The sequence below is a fragment of the Bison bison genome, unplaced genomic scaffold (assembly GCF_000754665.1).
Source record: "Bison bison bison isolate TAMUID 2011002044 unplaced genomic scaffold, Bison_UMD1.0 scf7180017864260, whole genome shotgun sequence".
Classification (NCBI taxonomy): Eukaryota; Metazoa; Chordata; class Mammalia; order Artiodactyla; family Bovidae; genus Bison; species Bison bison.
In genome coordinates this window covers 5370599-5393957 of record NW_011494832.1, presented here as the reverse complement: position 1 = coordinate 5393957, position 23359 = coordinate 5370599, and the positions used below count along the sequence as shown (strand labels likewise).

Below are 23359 nucleotides of genomic sequence, written 5' to 3'. Positions count from 1 at the left end.
TTTTGATGATGAACATTCTATGGGTTTGATCAAATGTATAGTGACATGTATCCACCATTGTAGCATCATACAGAATACTTTCACTGAACTAAAAACCCTCTCTACTCTGCTTATTCATCCCTTTCCTCTACCAATTCCTACGTGTGTCAACTACTGAATTTTTTACTGTCTCCATGGTTTTGCCTTTTACAGAATGTCATATAGTTGGAATCATACAACATGTAGCCTTCCAGATTGGCTTCTTTCACTTATTAATATGCATTTAAATTTCCTCCATGTCTTTCCATGGTTTGATAGCTCATTTATATTTAGCAATGAATAATATTCCATTCAGTTTATTTATCCATTCACCTACTGTAGGGCATGTTTGTTGCTTCCAAGTTTTGGCAATGAATGAATAAAGTTACTATAAACATCTGTGTACAGATTCTGGGTTTTGTTTTGTTTTAAACAGAAATATTTGTACTTATCCTTAAGAATATAACAAATTAATATATATTAACAATAGATTCAACCAATCTTTTAAGTATAAAGGGCCAAATATGAGAGTCTTTCCACCCTCCATCTGTCCCCTATCCTTAGTTTCACAGCACTAAAGTTAACTACTCAACATTTGCATTATATATGAGCCAAATATGAGTAAAGATATTTTTAGAGAAGCAGGGCAGTTCAAGAACAAGTGAGAAAAAAAATACTGAGATCTTAAGAATTGTTTTCAATGTGTAAAAAAAAAAAAAATATTTAAACAGTTTGAATTAAAGAACAATACATAAAATGTCCAGGTATATTGTATACTACTCTATAAGTACTCTAGTTTACACAGGTATATCCTAGAAAATATGTGAGTTTTAAAGATTTATTGTCTGGACATATGTAGTTTGCCTAATGTAGTTTCTCTATATATGTTCTAAAAGAATACTTAATGAGAAAATAAGATGATAAATAGATTTTTCTTAGCAAAACCTAACTGGGGTGAGCTTCATTTTTTAAATAACTAACTTACAAGTTTAAAATAGCTAGACACGAACATATTTCTTTTTTTTTAAACGATTCTCATTCTTCTTAACTTTTTAAAAACTAAAACTAGTGTTATAACTCAAGATAATGTTTTTAGGAAACCAAGGGTCATCAACAAAATATATATATATTTTAATCACCTTCTATAATTTGGTAATACTGAGGATTAAAGCTCATTTTTAAAGTTAAGTATTAAACATTTGAGTAATGTTTTAAAAGAAGAAGAGATGAAAATATATGTTTTTGATAGTTCATGATGGAATAGATTCACAAGTTTCCTTTTCTCTTGGAATCTATTTATTTTGCTTTAACTGAAACATTCCCTCCCTGACTTATCAGTTCATGGGTTCTTAATAACTCCAACAACTTTCCAGGCCTGAAGAGAATTCTTAGTTCTTATTCTACAGTTCACCTCATCATTTGCCAACCATATTTCAACAAGCTACTGTATGACTTTTCATCTCCTGCTTCAAAATTTTCTGTGGTTTCCCTTCTTTCCTTGTAGAAGTTTTACAAATAAATCTTCAGGGTATTAAAGCATAATGTCTTCTTTTGAAACCTCAGAAAAATAGTTATATACAGTAAAGGACTGACTTTCTTGCTACATTTGGGAAGAAAATATCAAATAAAGGAGAACATTTTAGCCACAGAAAAGTAAATTTAGCTTAAGAAAAAATATTTAAGGTGGAGAGTCTGTTTAATTTCAGAAGTTAAGAAAAACATGTCAAAAATAAAAGTCTAACAAGAAAACATTAATTATATCTGTTTCATAATGACTCCAAGTATATTATTGAACATATATAGTTGTCCAAATAAAGTGATTCAAGCTATTCTTTTTCATAAATGCGGGAAAAAAATGATTTTCCAAAAGTAATGAGATGTCTACAGTGATCTTCATAACCCCAGCTCTTTTACCTCTTGACCTCACAACATGCTTCACTCTCATCCACAGGCATTCTGTTTGTACCTCAAATATGCCAGCTACTCTCAGGAGCTTTAGGCACTGCTGTATCCTTCTTCTGTGACTTTCCTTCCCCAAGTATCTGAATATCTACACTGGTGACATCTCACTATTCAGGATTTAGCTCAAATTTCATTTCCTGACCACATTCTCTAATTAGCTTCATTGATTTGCTTTCTATAATTTTACTCTGTTTTACTGTTTTAATAGCAATTGATATTTTCTAAATAGCTATTTCTAAATAGCAATCGAAATTTCCTAAAACTTTCATGATCATTTGATTATCTTTTGTCTGTATTCTCCCTAGAGTTAACCTTTATGGTAGTGGGATCTTGTAGTGGGATCTTTTTATCGTGTTCCCTTTCTATAGGCCAATTCCAGAAAACCACATGTCACATAATAGATATTGAATAAATATTTTGATAATTATTTAATTTCATTAATGGTTCTATCAACTCCCCTTGACTGGGCATGGATGATTGAGCATTTTACAAACAGAAGGGCTTTATTTTATTGGAGTGCAATTATCTTTTCAATGTTAGCATCCCCAGTAAGTCAAGTATTTAATTTGAATAAAGTGTCTAGGTTGAATTTCCTATTATAGGAAATCAGTGCCTTCTACTGATTGTCTTTTCAATATTATTGTAAAGTCATTTCACAAAGTAAACCTAAATTAATTCACTAATTCAATAAATATATATTTATCTCATACCTATTATATGCCTACAAAGCTCTAGGGACTGGGATATATCATTAGACATAATAACAACAATACAATATTCTTGTTCTCATGGACCTACTATTTTAGAAGGAATAGATAAATAATTAAATTAAAGATAATACTTTTATAAATGTTAAGAGTGTATAGAAAGGTGACATGTAGAAGCAGATGAGTGTGATAAATAGTTTCAGTGTCAGAACAGGTTGAAATTTTAAAGAGAATGTTCAGACCAGGTCTTATACAGGCGAGAGACATATGTAGAGATTCCAGACAGAAAGAATTGTCAATATATAGGTCTTAAAGTAGGGGGAAATGCCTGGACGTGTGGAGAAACAGCAAAGAAGGTTAGTTTGACTAGAGTTGCATCAGTGAGGTAAAGAGATGAGTTAGAGGCAAGGTGTGTGTGTGTGTGAGAGAGAGAGACTAGATGATATAGGACGCTGTTAGCTACTGTAAGAACTCTAACAGATCTTATTGTGAAATGGGATGTCCCAGTCACCACCATGGGATAACAAGCCCAGGAAACTAGAAGGCAATCAGTGCACCATACATAAACAAGAGGAATGGAAGAGCAAATGACCTAGCCACACCTGAAGGGGGATGGAAATGGCAGATCCTGGACACTACACTCAAAGGCAGATGGTCCAAACAGATACAAAAAACAATGGGGCTAGTCAGTGCCATTTAACCCTTAGTTGGCACTCCAATTGACCCTTGAGAATCCCCAGCTGACACTGGATATAGGGGGGAAGCCTATAGAATTCCTAGTTGATACTGATGCCAGTAATCAGTTCAGTACTGATTACTCAGTACTGAACACCAGTTCAGGCAAACTTGATCACAAGAGTTGTAAAGCTATGGGTATATCAGGGAAAGCCCAGAATGGGCATTCATAGATCCATTAGGCCTAACTGACCAGGGTGTTTTTAGACTGTCAATCAGCCTATAACCTCACTTTTTTGGTAAAGAAATCCACTGGGGAGTACCCAAACACACAACAAAAACAACACTTCTAGACAGTCCTGCTCTAAGGATTTAAAAATTCTCCCACCATATTCTGAGAAACTTTAGCTAAAGACCTAATCCCCCTCCAGTATGTAGACAACATTCTGATAGTCAGACCTACTAAGAAGGCCTCTGACAAAAATAATGTAACCACCCTTAATCACTTAACTAATAAAGGATATAAGGTGTCCAAGTAAAAGGCCCAAATATCATAAACTAGGATGACCTATCTAGGCTTCATTCTCACATAAAGCCAGAGAGGCTTATACCAGGAAAGGAAAGAAGCCACTTGCAGCCTTGCCTTTCTAAAACTAGAAGACAGCTTAGGAGATTCCTGGGACTGGCTGAGTTTTGCTGCATCTGAATTCCTGATGCCTAATAGCTAGATCTCTACATGAAAAGTTGAAAGGAAAGAATGATGATCCTTGTGAATGAAATTTATATATTAAGCAGCCTTTAAACCATTGAAAAAGCAATGTCTTCAGGCTCCTACCCTGGTCCTCCCAGATTTAGCTAAATCCTTTGACCTTTACATTCATGAGAGAAGGGAAATCAGCCTCAAAAACTGGGACCATTTTTCTTGGTTGTTGCTTCTTTCTCTATAAACAATTAGATCAAACTGCTAAGGGATGGCCTCCTTGCCTACAGGCAGAAGCAGCTATTACAACCCTGCTGAAGGAAGATGAAAAGTCAATGATTGGTCAGTCAATTACTATATGGACTCCACAGTAGGTTCAGGTGTAAAAAGTTCTAAATGAATGGCTATCCCCCAGAAGGTCCATTCAAGGTCACGTTATGCTTTTAGACAAGCCAGTGGCTACCATAAAAACCTGTCACACACTAAATCAGGCCACCTACTACCCAGAGAAACAGGGACCCTGAAGTATGACTTTCTAGGAACCATAGGCACATCTATTACAGATGTCCTGACTTGACCAAAGAAGTGAGTCTTGCCTAAATGCTGAAGAGGAATGGTTCACAGAGGGGAGGAGTTTTATGAGAGCGGGGGAAAAGCCTGGTGCAATACACAGTGACCTCCCAGATACAAGTCATGAAAGCAAGAACCCTATTCTCAGGGACTTCTGCATAGAAAGTGGGGCTGACAGCCATCACCTGAGCCTTAGTGCTTGCGATAGAGAGTATCTTAAATGCTTATACAGATTCCCCAAATGTGTATGACGTCATACATGTGTGTAAGTGCATGCTAAGTCACTTCAGTCGTGTCTGATTCTGTGTGACTCCATGGACTATAAGCCCGCCAGGCTCCTCTGTCCATGGGATTCTCCAAGCAAGAATACCAGAATGGGTTGCCATGCTCTCTTCCAGGTGATCTTCCCGACCCATGAATGCATCTCCTGCATTGAAGGTAGATTCTTTCCTGCTGAGCCACTGGGGAAGCCCATAGTTACTTTGAAGAATTAACAGATGAAACATGACTTAAAGCATATTGAAGCTCTTAGAAGCAGTTCAGCTTCCAAAAAAGGTGGCAGTGATTCCTTGTAGGATTCACCAAAAAGGAGGGTGCAGAGATAACAAAAGAAAACAACAGACAGATGCAACTGCTAAAAGGGCCACCTTGAGCCAGTGACCTGGCAGCTAGTCCTCCTCACACCTTAAAGGCAAGATCCATTCAGTTACTCTCCAATCTGTTCAAAGGGATGATTAGATAAAAACAAAAAATTGGGCTTCAATCTAGGAAGCCATGGGTGTCTAGTTAATGAACATGGGCCATACTTCTTCCCCCAAACTGCAGCTTGTCAAGCCATCAGGGAGGCCCAATAAGCGAGGAGAGTTCTCAAGGAATATGATGACCAGGTACTGCCCATGCCCATCAACCCAGCCCTCCACCCTTTCCAGCCAGGAGATGGGGTGTACCTAAAAACCTGGAAAACAAGCAACCCACAAAGTCAGCTCACCTAAGTGGAACAGATTCCATTTAGTGATCCTAACCATCAATTCTTCTCCAAAGTTGCAGGAGAGAGTTCACACTGGATTTAAGAGGGCCCCCAGTCCCCAACCTCCCAAGAGACAACCTTTGGCAATGGATTTCCTTGACTACTCATGTGACTCTCTCTCTTCTTCAAGCTTCTCTTCTGAAAGACAACCAAAGTGTAACCAGGGATATTCAAGCCACAGCAATGACCTCAACCTCAGGGAACACTTGCCTACAAACAACAAACCTAGATACCTTCATTTTTAGAAATTTGACATGTGACCATTATTTCCTTGCTAATATTTGGGCATCTTAAATTGGCGTCCTTTGTCTCAAAAAGGTTAGACAAATTGTGGTTGCTGAGGGGTACAGTTAGGGCTGAGTCCTGGTGACCATCAAACCCATCTAAGAACAGCTGGAAAAAGTTCTCCTCTACTTGGGTTATGATGAGGCTGACACTTAGCCAGAAGATGTCACAGACATCCGAACTGTGCCCCTTGGCGCCCCTCAAGAATGAAGAGTTGCGTGTCCATTCTCTGTGTCTGCATCTCTATTCCAGCCCTGCAAATAGGTTCATTGGGAGGGGTGGGTTCAGAGGAAGGGGTGGGTATATGTATACCTACAGCTGATTCACATTGTTGTACAGCACAAAGGAATACAATGTTGTAAAGCAATTATACTCCAATTAAAAAAAAAAAAAGAAATATGACACTCTAGAGCCCAAGAGCGGAAACTACTGAAGCCCGAGCTCTGCAACAAGAGAAGCCACTGCAATAAGCAGCCCGTGCACCCTGCTCACCACAACTAGAGAAAAGTTTGCACAGCAACGAAGACCCAGGGCAGCCAAAATAAATAAATAAATATTAAAAAAAAAAAATCCAGGGGAACAAAACTAGAATCTGGGGAATAGAATAAAGTCTAACCTTTTTTCCTTTGTGCTTAGTCTAGTTTGACTTGCTCACAGAGTGCCCCACATAGAGAACTGCAATTTGGCACTTCAGACCCGAGTTCCTGGAGAGAAACGCTGTGGTAACTACACCCCAGCTCTTCCAGCTGTATGAATAAGCTCCGTGGAGGACCCTCAATTCAAGATGTGCGGGCCGGTCATGTGCAGAGACGCTGCAGTGGGCACTGCGATCTAGAGCCTCAGCCTACACCAGAGATGCGCCTGCCCCGCCCCCGTGGGAACTCTGGTCCCTCCTGCTGACCCGATTCCTTTAAAGCAGCCCTGCCCAGGACTAGTGTTGGTTGCTCAGTCATGTCTGATTCTTTGCCAATTCATGGACTGAACCCCATAGTCTCCTCTCTCCATGGGATTCTCCAGGCAGGAATACTGGAATAGGTTGCCATTCCCTTCTCCAGAAGATCTTCCTGACCCAGGGATCAAACCTGTCTCTCCCGCATTGCAGGCAGATTCTTTATCATCTGAGCCACCAGGGAAGCCCCTGCCCAGGACTAGAGATGCAGATGTAGAGACACTTGTGGGCACAGTGGGGAAGGAGAAGGTGGACAAATTGAGAGAGTAGCATTGAAACATACACATTACCATATGTAAAACAGCTAGTGGGAAGTTGCTTGTATAACACATGGAGCTCAACCTGGTGCTCTGTAACATCCTATAGAAGTGGGATGGGGTGGAGGGGGGGAAGGAGGTTCAAGAGGGAGGGGACAATTGTATACTTATCAGTGATTCACATTGTTGTATGGCAGAAATCAACACATTGTAAAGCAATCACTTTCCAATTAAAAATTTAAAAAATAAAATAAAAGCAGCTTTGCCCCCAGTCTCTCTGGATAGCATGTGCTCTAGATCTTACATTTCTCAAAGAAAAAAGCTTCCCTTTGCTTCTGAGCTGATCTGGGTCATGATCTATTGGCTTGAAAGACACAGGGAAGAAGGTCCCTTCCTGGGGAATGACTCAGGAGGGTTAGTAATGGAAACAGGGAGACCAATTAGGAGCATGTTTACAGTAATTCTGGAGAAAGATAGCTATGGCTCAGATCACAATATTTTGATCAATCCTAACAAACTTAATGTAAGCAAGGTACTATTTGAGGCACTTTGTTCTTAAGAAGAAATGCCAAGAATTGGTAACTAATTTGGTGGGTATAGTAGGAGACGGAGGTGGTGTATTGACTGATGAACAGCATTCATTCCCATGAAGAAAATTTTGGAGTAGCAATATGTTGGAAATAAAAGAGAGAGAAAGTAAGTGCAAGCAGGACAGAAAGTTATATAAGCTCCTTCCACACGATTCTACTCGTCTCATTTGCCACTATCAGATAAATTTTCCTCAAGTACAATTCTGGTTATGTCTACTTTCTCCTCAAGAAATATATAGGGCCTTTTATAATCCATAAAACAAAGGCCAACCTTGTTAAACTAGAACCCACAGCTTTGGGTTAAACAATCTTTCTATATTATTTCTTCTCCTTTTTTTTTCTCATATCTCATGCTTCTGTGAAAAGCAATAATCTCTTTCCTTTTACAAATCCCAAGACTTTCTATTTCAATATATTTTTGTCTCAATAGAAACCTCCCTTCTTGTGACCTTTCTCCTTATTGTTTATCCTGTTTCAGGCCCATCTTAAGTGGCACCTCCTTCTTAAAGCCCTCTATGATTACCTTCATGATTTTTATCTACCACTCTATTTTAAGTAAAATTGTTTAATGGCTCCTTATTATTTTTCAGATTGTATTATCAATATTCACTCAGTGTGCTCACTTTAACTATATGTGGGAATTTTAAACAAGCAAAAGGATGCAATTTTATTCTACCCAAAAGAAATCTTATAAATTTGAACATATGATAAAAATGAAATTCTATGAAGTTAAACTAAGATGAAATATGTTACATGTTTAAGATCACAGAGCTAGTACATGATTGAAGTGGGGATTTTATTATTATATTACCATATCACTATACTATATTATAACATTACTTGGTGATCTGAAAGTAGTTTCTCAAGACTGAAATTTTCTTTGTATATAGGAGTAGAAGGGGATAAGGCTGGGGATATAGGACCCAAAGCAACAAGTAACTTAGTGAAGTTACTCAGTTGTGTCTGACTCTTTGTGACCCCATGGACTATAGCCTACCACGCTCCTCTGCCCATGGGATTTTCCAGGCAAGAGTACTGGGGTGGGCTGCCATTTCCTTCTCCAGGGGATCTTCCCAACCCAGGGATTGAACCTGGGTCTCCCGCATTGCAGACAGATGGACGTTTCACCATCTGAGCCACCAGGGAAGCCCAGACAAGTAACTTAAATGCCACAGATTGTTTAGATTTTATCCTGAAGTAAGATGGGTAGAAATGGAAGGGTAACATAAAAGCTCTTCCTGTGTCTGTTTGGGTTGTGCCCTGCACAAGGGCTTCATGACTTCATGGATGTCATTTTATTAGGCATGTTCACACCCTAGACATGTGAGAGCTTAGGAGTAAGCAGGAATAGTGCCAGCTCTCACACGAGAGATAACCCTATACTCTATAACCCTATGGTGTACATGTCATCAGGCACACACTCAGAAAAGCACAGACACAGAGACTCATTGGCACAGTCAGTGATATCAGATATTCCGTGTCTGGGCCATCCTTTGGATATTCCCACCGTTACTTTTATTTCTTCCTGCTGTAAATATGATATTATGTGGGATGGAAGTAGGATATGGAGTGTGCTTGTTGCTGATAGTATCTGTGATCCTTCAAGTGAGAGGCATTGTGAGTAGGCAAGTCTGGGCACACGTGGAAATATGGGCTCTGAAAAGCTCCCCAGCAGCAGGATATTACACTGTGCAATAATATTCTAAGTTTAATTAATATATGCATATATATATATATTTGCATTTATTTGTCTATACTTGAGAAAGGAGAGCTTTCTTTAATTCTCGCGAAGGCACCAAATGGACTAGAAGTTTTTTTCAGGTAACATAATCAGAGGCTAACTCTATTTTGGTCTTTTAACACCTTCCACAAATATGTGTTAAGTGCCTGCTTTGAGTTCAAACAATAAACTTAGAGATGCTGTGAAAGACGGAGTATGTGGAGTTTACAACATGCAGCAAGAGAAGTTAAAAGGATATCACAGAGTATAGGTGACAAAACATGGGAATAAAGAAGAGGGTCAGATTCCCTAGATATGTCAGAGCTAAACTTGACAGACTCCGATCGTTATATTGATTGAACATGTGGTTAGGAAGGGGTACAGAGAAACTGCAGATATGCAGATGACACCATCCTTATGGCAGAAAATGAAGAACTAAAGAGCCTCTTGATGAAAGTGGAAGAGGAGAGTGAAAAGTTGGCTTAAAGCTCAACATTCAGAAAACTAACATCATGGCATCCGGTCCTATCACTTCATGGCAAATAGACGGGGAAACAGTGGAAACAGTGTCAGACTTTATTTTTCTGGGCTCCAAAATCACTGCAGATGGTGACTGCAGCCATGAAATTAAAGGACGCTACCCTTTGGAAGGAAAGTTATGACCAACTTAGATAGCATATTCAAAAGCAGAGATATTACTTTGCCAACAAAAGTCTGTCTAGTCAAGGCTATGGTTTTTCCTGTGGTCATGTATGGATGTGAGAGTTGGACTATAAAGAAAGCTGAGCACTGAAGAATTGATGCTTTCGAACTGTGGTGTTGGAGAAGACTCTTGAGAGTCCCTTGGACTGCAAGGAGATCCAACCAGTCCATCCTAAAGGAGATCAGTCCTGGGTGTTCATTGGAAGGACTAATGTTGAATCTGAAACTCCAATACTTTGGCCACCTGATGCGAAGAGCTGACTCATTGGAAAAGACCCTGATGCTGGGAAAGATTGAGGGCAGGAAGAGAAGGGGATGACAGAGGATGAGATGGTTGGATGGCATCACCAACTCAGTGGACATGGGTTTGGGTAAACTCCAGGAGTTGGTGATGGACAGGGAGGCCTGGCGTGCTGTGGTTCATGGGGTTGGAAAGAGTTGGACATGACCGAGCGACTGAACTGAACTGAACAGAGAAAGCAGGGGATTAAAAAGAGAGAAGTTAAGGATCTCTAAAATTCTAATTTCCTGTCTGCAGTCTTTGGGAAGATGACAGCAAAATCAAAAAAAGCAGGTTTGATGGGCAAATAGATACCATGATTCACTTTTCATATACTGCACTTATATGTATGGATTATGTATGTACAGGAGAATATGTGCGCATCTGTGTACAAAGAGAGAGCTCTGTCTGAATTAACCATTATACTTTGTATATAAAAACTACTAAGTACTGCCAGATTAATGAAATACCATGATGTTTTATATTATATGTTGCTATGAGTATTTTCTGAACACCTGTTTAAGCAAGGGACTATATTTCACTTTAGGGGCTACAAAAGTCATCAAATTTCATTTGAGAAAAAATGAAATGTTAAAAATCACAAAATAGTGGTAGTAACAGCAACAAGAAATACTTCTAAGACATACTGAGCATTTGTCATGTTCAAGATACCTGGCAAGCAATACATAAAATTATATAAATTTTCTTTGATTTTCACAAATCATTTTACAGATGAAGACATTAAGGTACAAAGAAGTTTGAAAAACTTACCAAAGTCACTAAGTTTAAATAAAACTGAGTTTTAAATGGAAATTAACTTCTGAACCCTGGCTCTTAAACTTTAACATATATCATTGTACATATAATAAAAATAAACATTGGAATGTTTGCCAAATCAATGATAAATAGCATAAATGTTATTTTTTACTTTTAACTTTTTAATGTTTCTAATTTTTTCTAAAAAAACTGTATTTTATATCAAAATAGAGTTGATTAACAATGTTGTGTTAGTTTCAGGTGTACAGTAAATTGATTCAGTTATACATACACATGTACCTATTCTTTTTTAAATTATTTTCGCATTTAGATTATTTCAACCTATTGAGCAGAGTTCCCTGTGCTATATATAGTAGGTGCTTGTTGGTTATCAATCCCAAACTTCTCATCTATCCCTCCCCCTCACCTTTCTCTCCTGGTAACCATCAATTCATTCTATAAGTCTGTGAATCTGTTTCTATATTGTAAATAAGTTCATTTGTATCATTTTTTTAATTCCTCATATAAGCAATATCACATGATATTTGTCTTTCTCTGACTTATTTCACTAAGTATGATCATCTCCAGGTTCATCCATGTTGCTGCAAAAGGAATTATTTCATTATTTTTAATGGCTGAATAATATTCCATTGCATATATACACCTCATCTTTATCTATTTGTCTGTTGATGGATATCTAGGTAACTTCCATGTCTTGGCTATTGTAAACAGTGCTACACTGGGGCACATGAATCCTTTCAAACCATGTTTTTCTCCTAATATACACCCAGGAGTAGGATTGCTGGATCATAGGGAATCTTTTAGTTTTTTAAGGAATCCTCATATTGTTCTCCATAGTGACTAGACTAATGTACAGTCCCATTAATAGTGTAGGAGGGTTCCCTTTTCCCCAAACCCTCTTCAGCATCTATTGTTTGTAGAAGTTTTGATGACAGCCATTCTGACTGGTGTGAGATGATATGACATTGCAGTTTTGATTCTCATTTCTCTAATAATTATAAAATAATATTGATCATCTTTTCAGGTGCTTCTTGGTCATCTGTACATATTAATATAAATGTTATTTAAGTTAGAGGAAGGAGATGAATGGGAGATAGTCTAGATAGATTTCTTAGGATACAAGGTACATAAAAGGTCAGTTTTTTATAGAACTGGTCATATTGAGGCTGCATTCCAAACTAAGGAATATGACAAAAACAGTGCTATGAATTCTCAAGTTAGATATGGATAAAAGAATAGAGCTTTTGTCATTGTCAGAGTTGCCAATTTGGTTGGCTTTAGTTGAACATAAATTGTTACAAGTAGTTTGAGGCCCATAATAAAGAGCTTTGTATTTCATGATAAAAGACTGGATTTTATTCTGTCAGCACAGTGGAAATAATGAAAGTTGTAGTAAGCAAATGACAAATAGATGCAGTGTTTTAGAAATCTGCCAACAATGCAGGAGATGATGGGAAAAGAAGAAGAGCCGCTAAGGCCAGAAAAGCTATACCAATGACACAGGAATTTACTGATTATAGATGTAATACCACTATGGTTAAAGAGAAATGGACAATGAAATGCAAGACTAGGAAAAAGAAACTATGAGACTGGTGACTTCATGGAGGTGTTAAAAGTATATAGGAAATGGAAACAAAGCAGGAGAAAGGAGTCTAAAAATGCTATAAAGTCTGTAGAATTGAATATTATAGAAAGAGTAAAAAAAAAGACTTGAAATAAAGGATGATTTTGAAAGAATTAATTTTACATTTTTACATGATGGAAAGATATCTGAGGAAATATATGTATATATATTATATATATACACATATATACATTTACATATTACATTTATATATATACATTTATACACACACACACACATACATAGAGCTCTAACTTCTCATCTCAATAATCGCTCACCCCATTCTTAGAAAATCGCCATACCTCTTTATTTGCAGACCTAATCGTCAAAAGGAAGCCTCCGAATTGCTTGGAACCTATCTCACAAACTGATATGCAAGCATAACTCTCCTTTTCTCCTTGTCTGGAAAAACTTTCCTACCTTATCTATGGCCTGTGTTTTGGGTTGTACTTTCCAGAGGCTTCACTAAATAGATTTTCTTTTCTTTCTGGGATTTTCAATCTCTCCCTTTCCTTTTTCTACCTCCCGTTTACATTTCAACAGACACAAACTATTTCCATATTAGGATAAACAGCATGAAATAAGTCCAAATACCTAACCTTGATTTACCACGCCCTCATGAAACCCCTCCTCTTTCAGTACAAGTCTGTTGGGTTCTTTTATTTAAAACAGCTTTTGATGATGCAATTGCAGAAGTGGACACACTGAGTGAAGAAAGCTATAAGGACTCTACACTTACCATGCAGTTGTTATGTGATAATCTGACACTAAGGACTTCAGACATGCAGGGTGATGGTGAAGAGCAGAATAAAGAAGCACTGCAGGATGTGGAAGATGAAAATCAGTGAGATATAAAAGCCACAACCCTAGACCTTTCCATCTCACCCCTCTTGGAAATTCCCCTATTGTCACTGAGAACCAGCAAATCTGACTTTCACATTTGGTCTCAGTATTTAAGTTCCTTCCCTGTTGGGTTTTTTTCCTTTTTTTTTTTTTTTTAACAGTTTTCAAAAGTTCTTAAAGGCAAGAGTAAATTTCTGTGGATTTTACTGGTTCCAGCTTTTAGGTTCTTTAAGAACACTAACAGGACTGCATAGAGGCTTTTTTCAGCATTACTGTACAGTGGCAAATCACCATTAGAAATGGAAATTACATTTGAAAATCATTAGAATTTTACATTATGCAAGCATCTCGGAGAGAGGTTAATCACACTATAGAGGTGTATACGGTATTATTTTCCCTTTTTCTAATTGTTTAAATTGAATTTTATACCAATGTTTAAAATTAATTGGATGTTAGCTTGAGGTGGTAAAAGGTTGTTTGGGGAGTTTGTTGTAATGGCTTGGCTGTAAAAAAAAAGTGTTTCAAACTCTGCTGAAATGTTGCTGAAAAGCATGGTGCAGGTAACAGCTCAACAATCTGTGGCTGTTCATTCTTGTCTGCTTTTCCTCTCCCTCTGAAACAGGTTAGCATTGAAGGTGGAATGGAAAAGCCTGCATGCGTGTTCAATTCCTTGTTTCTTCTCCTTCCCTCTCCCCCTGGGCCCTGCCTGTCCCCTCCTTCACTGATGTAACCTCTTTTGTTCAGTATGTGTAACTTGAAACTAATTTGTACTACTGGATATCTGACTGGAGCCACAGATACAGAATCTGTATTGTTCTTACTGAAACACAGCATGTATTAACATTAAATAAAACAAACCTAAATTAAAAATGACCAAAAAAAAATCTAAACACTTACTGTTCAAGGTGAACACATTTCACCTACCTTTAGTTTACTTATATTTATATTACCATTTATATTGCCCTGTCATACACCACTGAAACTGTCCTCCACAAAGTTGATGTGATCATTATTGCCTTACTCCTAAACGTGTTCAGTTCAGTTCAATTGTTCAATCATGTCAGACTCTTTGCAACCCCATGGACTGCAGAATGCCAGGCTTCCCTATCCATCATCACTCCGGGAGTTTGATCAAACTCATGTCCATCAAATCAGTGACACCATCAAACCATCTCATCCTCTGTCATCCCCTTCTCCTCCTGCCTTCAGTCTTTCCCAGCATCTGGGTCTTTTCTAATGAGTCAGTTCTTCACATACGGTGGCCAAAGTATCGGCGCTTCAGCTTCAGCATCAGTCCTTCCAATGCATATGCAGGACTGATCTCCTTTAGGATTGACTGGTTGGATCTCCTTGCAGTCCAAGGGACTCTCAAGAATCTGCTCCAACACCACAGTTCAAATGCATCAATTCTTCAGTGCTCAGCTTTCTTTATGGTCCAACTCACACTCATACATGACCAATGGAAAAATAATAGTTTTGACTAGACAGACCTTTGTTGGTAAAGTAATGTCTCTGCTTTTTAATATGCTATCTAGGTTGGTCATAGCTTTTGTCCTAAAAGTATAGAAGACTTTCAGACCATATTTCATTTGCTTTCTTAGTAAGATTTGATACTATTGACTTACTTTTCTTTTGTGAAGGAGTTTCTTTTTAATCTTGTAAAAACACAATTGCCTGCATCCTATTCTATGTTTTTTACCCCTTGGTCTCTTTATAAATTTGTGCCTTAAAAGTTTGTGATACTGAGGGCATAGTCCTTGCACCCATCATTTCTAAATCTGCCTACTCTCCCCTTATTATCTTGTCTACTCCTTTGGCCTTGCTTACCATCTATATGTTGAGGAATCCAATAGTATTTTTTTCTATCCCCTTTCCTTCACCTAAATTCCAGAATCACATATACTCACTAATTTCATGAAAACAAGTTCTGGGTTTTCTAATAGGCATCATATTCCAACTTGTTTCATAGAAATAAGTTCTGGATTACCTTATAGATATCACATTTGTCCAAGCCAAAAATGTTTAACCCCTGTGGCTCAGCTGGTAAAGAATCTGTCTGCAACCTGGGAGACTTGGGTTCGATCCCTGGGTTGGGAAGATCCCCTGGAGAAGGGAAAGGCTACTCACTCCAGTATTCTGGCCTGGAGAATTCCATGGACTGTCCATAGGGTCACAAAGAGTCAGACATTACTGAGTGACTTTCACTTCACTTCACACTATATCAATTAATCATTGAGTCTTGCTTTAAGAATATTATATATCCAGGTAATTTGGAATATAAATAATTTCTATGAAGCTTCAAAATGTAATTTTAAAACTGCTGGCAATTTTTTTGGACACAGCAATTGTCCAAAATTTGTCCAAAATTTAGAGTTTCAATTTGTTTTGGAAAAATCCCTAGAATTATTCTTTTATTATATAAATACAAAGTGATTTCTCATTCATTGTTCTTGGGAAAAAACTGTGAATTTTCTACTGATCTCTTAAGTAGTGACTATGACTTAAAACACTGGAGTGTAGAACTGCTTTCTTGAAGAGTGAGAGAAATATGTATTATTTTGGGTTTATGGGATTTCCCCCCTTTTATTCTAAATATATATGTTGATACTACTATCTCTGAAGAGTATTATTCATGGAAGCAGTGAGGGGTGGGTGACGGTGTATGTGTGTTTGTTTGCATGTGTGGTTGGGGTAAATGCACACATACATGCCTATAAGTGTGTATCAGGGTAAAGAGTTACCTACAGGAGATAGGAAGCAGAGATGAAAGACAGTAGGAAAAAGGTAGAGAAATATCTTCACCCCATGTAGTTGACATGATCCTAAACAAAAGGGCCATATTCCCTTTCTAGACTGAAACTCCTCATGTCCCTTTATTCTACATGGAGTAGAGCTAAAGTTCTTTGCTTAAGAGGTCCCACATCCTTGTGATTTTACCAATAAATATTTTCTCTTCCTAACTCAGTCAGTTTAAAGTACTTTAACAGAATAATATAGACTGAGTGGTTTAGATAAGAAAAATTAATTTTTCACAGTATCAAAGCCTGGAAGACTGAGATCAGGGTGTCAATAAGGACCTGTTCTTGGTGAGGGCCCACCTTCTGATTCACAGGCAACTACCTTCTCCCTGTATCCTGACATGACAGAGAGAAAAAGTTCTGGTTTCTTCATTTCTTCATAAGCGCACTAATCCCATCATGGGGTCTCTATCCTTATGACCTAAACTAACCCTAATTATTCCTCAAAGGCCCTACCTCCAAATACTAACACATTGGGGATTAAGGTTTTAGCATATACATTTGGGGAAGACACAAACATTCAGTCTATAGCAGCTACTATTTTTAATGGCTACACTACAGCCAGAAAAAAAGCAAAACAAAAAACTTTTGTTGATAAGGACATCTTTCCCTTAAACATTTTAATTATTGATGAAGTTTTATTGAGATTTTCACTCAATTGTCCTGGAAATGCAATCAATGCAGTTACAGACAGGAGAGCTCAGTTCCAGTACAGGCTCTGTTACTAAGCAGACTAATCCCAGACTAAGAGCCACTGCATAAGTCATTTAGTTTTTTGATGCTTTAGTTTCCTCTTTTAAAAATAAGAATATTTAGCTGGATGACTTCTAAAAAATTCTTCATTTATAAAGTTCTGATTATATGACTGAAAAATGTAGCATGTACCATGCAATGGTTGGTAAAATATTTTATCAGTGAATTTACTTCACTTTAAAGCTCTCTAAAATAGGCACTTTTAGCAATAAGTATTTCAAAAATCATTTTTAAGACAATATTTTTAGAATATTTTTTAAAAGGATCTTAAAGAGTAAGGAGAAAGCTTTTTTTTTTTTTTTTTAACTTATACTAATTGCTGGAAACTCTCCTTACACCAAAAAAGCCAGGAGTCCTGCAGGCTATACTATTAGTCCAACCTGTGCTGTTAAATAATCCCATAAGCACAGTGCTGGTAGGGGGCCTGTATGCCTCTTGGTGATGTGGCACTGGAAATCTCATAGGATTCTAAGAATGGGAAATAATTGCCTTTTAATGCCGGTGCAGTCTTTAGCAGGAATGCCAAGGAGAGAAAACACACACAGCAATTTGGTAAGGATGAATATCCTCTCAGACAGGGGCGTATGATCACTTGAGCTTTTCTTCCACCAAGATGACTTCCAGCCAAAGCATAAAGTTCCCTCTAAATATTACTGAATGATGGTAAGTCAACAATTCAGACTTACATCAGGAATATATGAGATCTAAATTAGTAATAAATTTTTCTACTGCATGTATTCTCATATTGTGCTTCAAAGACAGTTTCCTGACTGAAAGGCTATATGTGGTAGGCTTACAGACTATAAACTGAACAATAAGCAAATCCATACATTTTCTTCTCATAAGCCACCTTTCTCCCCCTAAGATACCCCAGTCATGTTTTCCAAAACATATTTTACAAACATTTTACAATCAAAACTGACAAAGATATTAACATGCCTTAGTGGCTATGCTCAAGGCTTTCACGTGAATAAGTAGACTACACAAAAGTCAAGTGAAAGCTGAGATGTTAGCATTAATCTAAACCGTCCATTTTGTCAGTAAAAGTCTTCTTTGCTCTAAGTTGGTGGGGTATAGTAGCTCATAAAAGGCAGGGAACATTTTTTTAAAAAATACAAAAATTTAAATTTAAAAAATTTAAAAAATTACATATGCATTTTTTTTAAAAACTAGGAAATCTCTGATGATATACAAGGTATACAAGACGAAGGAGTATTTAGCATAAGTATGCAGGGCTGGGAATAGGATAAGCATAGTAAAGTACTCAACTTGGGTGCAAAATTTAAGAGAATAGCAAAACCTTCAATAATCAGCATATATCTAATGTGATATTTTTAAAATAACAACGCCAAAATTCCATAATACACTCTAAAAAATTAAAGAAAAACAATGTGTTACAGATTTTTTCACTTTCAGTTCAGTCTCTAGTATGGCTTGGCTTTTTATCCTGATAGACTTTGAAGCTTAGAAAAAATTCTGAATTTAACATAAAAGCTTTAGTGTAACATTCTACTATTGCTCTATGTTGGCACTAAACACATTTTGCAGATGTAGATTAGAGTCTGCCTCACATTCTAAACGTATTCCTTATGTCTCTTCAAGTATATGCTAAGATCTTCAAGGCAAGAATCATGTCTTCTATTTCATATGCTGTATTATACATGCAATGATTGCTTGATTAATCCTTATTAATAAACTGGTTGGATTAAATGTTTGCTGATAATATAGCTTTCCTACTAATTCTTAAGCTCTCTTTTCAATATACCAAAATAAATACAGAACAAAATAGATGTACTTTGAGGGATAAGAATTTATATTTTGATATATGTTTTGAATGTTTTGAAATGTATTTGTTTCATCTTCTTTTCAAAAGAACATGAGTTGGCTGTCAAATTATATAAAAGTAGATCAAAGCTGTATATTGGCACCTTGCTTATTTAACTTATATGCAGAGTATATCATGTGAAATGTTGGGCTGGATGAAGCATAAGCTGGAATCAAAATTGCCAGGAGAAATATCAATAACCTCAGATATGTAGATGACACCACCCTTAAGGCAGAAAGCAAAGAACTATAGAGCCTCGTGATGAAAGTGTAGAGGAGAGTGAAAAAGTTGGCTTAAAGCTCAACATTCAGAAAATGAAGATCATGGCATCTGGTCCCATCACTTCATGGCCAATAAATGGGGAAACAATGGAAACTGAGAGACTTTACTTTTTAGGGCTCCAAAATCACTGCAGATGGTGACTGCAGCCATGAAATTAAAAGACACTTGCTCCTTGGAAGGAAAGTTATGATCATCTTAGCACATTAAAAAGCAGAGACATTACTTTACCAACAAAGGTCCATCTAGTCAAAGCTATGGTTTTCCCAGTATCATTTTGCATGTGAGAGTTGGACTATAAAGAAAGCTGAGCGCCAAAAAATTGATGCTTTTGAACTGTGGTGTTGGAGCAGACTCTTGACAGTCTCTTGGACTGCAAGGAGATCCAACTAGTCAATCCTAAAGGAAATCAGTCCTGAATATTCATTGGAAGGACTGATGTTGAAGCTGAAACTCCAATATTTGGCCACCTGATGCGAAGAACTGACTCATCAGAAAAGACCCTGATGTTGGGAAAGATTGAAGGCAGGAAGAGAAGGGGATAACAGAGGATGAGATGGTTGGATCGCATCACTGACTCGATGGATATGAGTTTGAGGAAGCTCTGGGAATTGTGGTGGTCAGGGAAGTCTGGCATGCTACAGTCCACGGGGTCCAAATAGTCAGACACGACTGAGCGATTGAACTTACTGACTGTACTTTTGTGGAAATAACAAGGAAAAGATTCTATTTCCAATTTATGAATGTAACCAAGAGAGATTATTTTTTGAAAAAGTAGTTCACTGGGAAGTATAAGAAAAGCGGATAGTGAGATAACAGAAAAATAAGCTATGAAGTGTTTAACTTACATATTTCTAATGGTAATTTCTTTTTAATAGAAAATAAAAATATGGTTAGCCTAAAAAATAGGTTAAGTATGTTTTAATTTTTATCAAATGCAAATCAATTTAAGAGAAAAATGAAACTTCTAAAAACCAGATATGTACCATGTCAGTCAATTTGACTATCCTTTCATTTCCTTTTGCCCATTAATTTTTCTCATGCTTTACTTACATGTAATTGTAACTATTACAGAATCAGTAAAACTTTTTTTACAAAGAAACATCTGTTGTTTTTGCAACATGCAGGAGAAATTTCCTACTTACAGTTTTCTATCATTGGAGATACCTTATATACCTAGCCTCTGCCAAACAGGTACTCTGCCTTTACATTGATGTTCATAAATTGCCTTAAGTCCTTTTATTTTTTGTGGTATATAGTTTTCCACACCACATATTCTAGTTTTTCCATATGATGGCTTAATTCTGATTTGAATGTGTCCCCAAAATTTGTATGTTGAAGAGCTAAGCCCAAGTATCTCAAAATGTGGTCTTAGTTGGCAACAGTGTTTTTACAGAGGGGATTCAGCTAAAATAAGGTCATTGTTCAGTTCAGTTCAGTCACTCAGTCATGTCCGACTTTTTGCAGCCTCATGGACTGCAGCACACCAGGCTCCCCGTTCCATCATCAACTCCCAGAGCTTGCTCAAAGTCATATCCATTGAGTCGGTGATGCCATCCAACCATTTCACCTTCTGTTGTCTCCTTCTCCTCCTGCCTTCAATCTTTCCCAGTATCAGGGTCTTTTCCAGTGAGTCAGCTCTTCTCATTAGGTGGCCAAAGTATTGGAGCTTCAGCTTTAGCATCTGTCCTTCCAAGGAATATTCAGGACTGATTTCCTTTAGGATGGACTGGTTTGATCTCCTTGAAGTCCAAGGCACTCTCAAGAGTCTTCTCCAACACCACAGTTCAAAGCATCAGTTCTTCAGTGCTCAGCTTTCTTTATGGTCCAACTCTCACATCCATACATGACTACTGGAAAAACCATAGCTTTGACTAAACGGACCTTTGTTAGCAAGGTAACGTCTCTGCTCTTTAATATGCTGTCTAGGTCATTGGGATGGACCCTAATCCAGTACAACAAGTCCTCATAAAAAAAGGGAAATTTGGAGACAGACTCACACAGGGAGAATGTCATGTGGAGATGAAGGCAGAGATAAGAGTAATGCTTCTACAAGCCCATCTACAAGCCAAGGAATGCCAAAGATAGCCAGCAAACCAGCAGGAACCAGAGAGGCAGGGAGTAGGTTCTTTCCTCACAGTCCTCATAAGGAGTCAACTCTGCTGACACTTTGATCCTTGGACTTCTAGCCTCCAGAACTGTGAGGCAATATGTAACTGTTGTTTAAGCCACCCAGTTTGTGCTGCTTAACTACCACACCATAGCAAACTAAACAGTGACAAAATCAACATTTAATTTAGATTTCAAACAACTGAAATTTTAAGAAATGCATAATCAATTGGCTTGAAAAAAATTACAATTTTTAAAAGAGATTATCTTGTATGTTGGCTTTATCTCTTACCTTTTCATACAACAGATAAATACCTATATGTCATTGATTTAATAGGCAGGTGCATGAGTGCTAAGTTGCTTCAGTCGTGTCTGACTCTTTGTGACCCTATGGACTATAGCTGCCAGGTTCTTCTGTCCATGGAATTTTCCAGGAAAGACTACTGGAGTGGGTTGCCATTTCCTCCTCCAGGGGATCTTCCGAACCCAAGGATTGAAACTGCATCTCAGGTACCTCCTGCATTGGCAGGTGAATTTTTTTTTTTAACCACTAATGCCACACGGGAAGCCCCCAGATTAAGCATAGAAGAAAGAATGATGATTATATTTAGTATGGAATCAGAAAAGTAAAGTTGTATGAGGACAGAGACTGAATAAAGTTGAAGGATGAATTGTGTTTTTTGCTACGACAAGTGTGCAACTGACATTTCAGACCAGGTAACATGGCCTAATAGAGGCAATAAACATATTTAGAGAACTCAAAGTAGTTTGGTAAGGCCATGGCAAAACCTGCATTCATGGAGGAAATGGGTGGAATCATAGGTGGTGATGAGAATCATTCTGTATAAGAAGTAACTGGGCTTCTCAGCTGGCACAGTGGTAAAGAATCTGCCTGCCAATACAGGAGATGCAAGAGATGCAGGTTTGATTCCTGGGTCAGGAAGATCCCTTGGAGGAAGAAATGGCAACCCGTTCCCGTTGCCATTTGACTTGAAAATTCCATGGACAGAGGAGGAGTAGTCTGGCAGGCTACAGTCCAGGGGATCACAAACAGTGGGACACAACTGAGTGAGTGAGCACACAAGAAGTCACTAAAAGAAAGATACTAAGGATGTTATAAATACAATTTTCACTTAAAAAAAAAAAAAACAAAACTCTAACGGAGGGCTAGAGGACAGTTGCATAGAGTGGCTGCTGCTGCTGCTTAGTCACATCATTTGTGTCAGACTCTGTGCGACCCCACCCCATGGACTGTATAGCCTGCCAGGCTCCTCTGTCCATGGGGTTCTCCAGGCAAGAACACTGGAGTGGGTTGCCATTCTCTTCTCCATGCATAGTATGGAGGTACCAGTAATTATTTTTGCAATTATGATCACCTCATATGCCCACTAGGTTGTGCCCTATACAGCTCTAGGGACACCATTCTCAAACTCTACTGGTAGTGCTGTATCCTACAAGCAATATTTATGAGGCCCTAAACTGATATACTAAGGATGCATGGTGAAATGTTAAGAAATAAAATTGAAATAAAACAGAGAACTATTTGACACTGAAGTAAAGGTAGAAGAAGGAGTCTAAGTGATTTTTAATATTTTGTCTTTAATTGCTAACAGTACTCCAATAAGACAGCAAATGTGTCTGCAAATTTGACTGGAGTCTGCAGAAGACAAAATATTCTGTTAGTTTCTTTTCCCCCCAATAATCACAGGTTAATATTTAAATGGATATGCTTAAAAAACAACATTGTGTTCAAACTGATTTTGAATTTAAATAGTATTCCATTTGTAAAAGGATCCTGGCATATGGCATACAACTGTCAGCTCTAAAATGTTTTTACCATTGGCCCTCATCTCTTCCCCAAATGTTGGACTATTTAACTGTTTAGAACAAAGGAAAATGAAGTTCAGTG

The 23359-nt window shown here is 37.6% G+C and overlaps 1 protein-coding gene across 1 annotated transcript in view; it reads left to right on the top strand.

Annotated features, from left to right (window-relative positions):
• Positions 1–13691, top strand: part of LOC104994563 (14-3-3 protein 3-like) — a 63762-nt gene extending 50071 nt beyond the window's left edge. The window contains exons 4-5 of the mRNA XM_010848194.1: positions 9060–9357; positions 13516–13691. Coding sequence (XP_010846496.1) covers positions 9060–9357; positions 13516–13691 — 474 coding nt within the window. The remainder of the gene's footprint in view (positions 1–9059; positions 9358–13515) is intronic.
• Positions 13692–23359: the final 9668 nt, after the last annotated feature.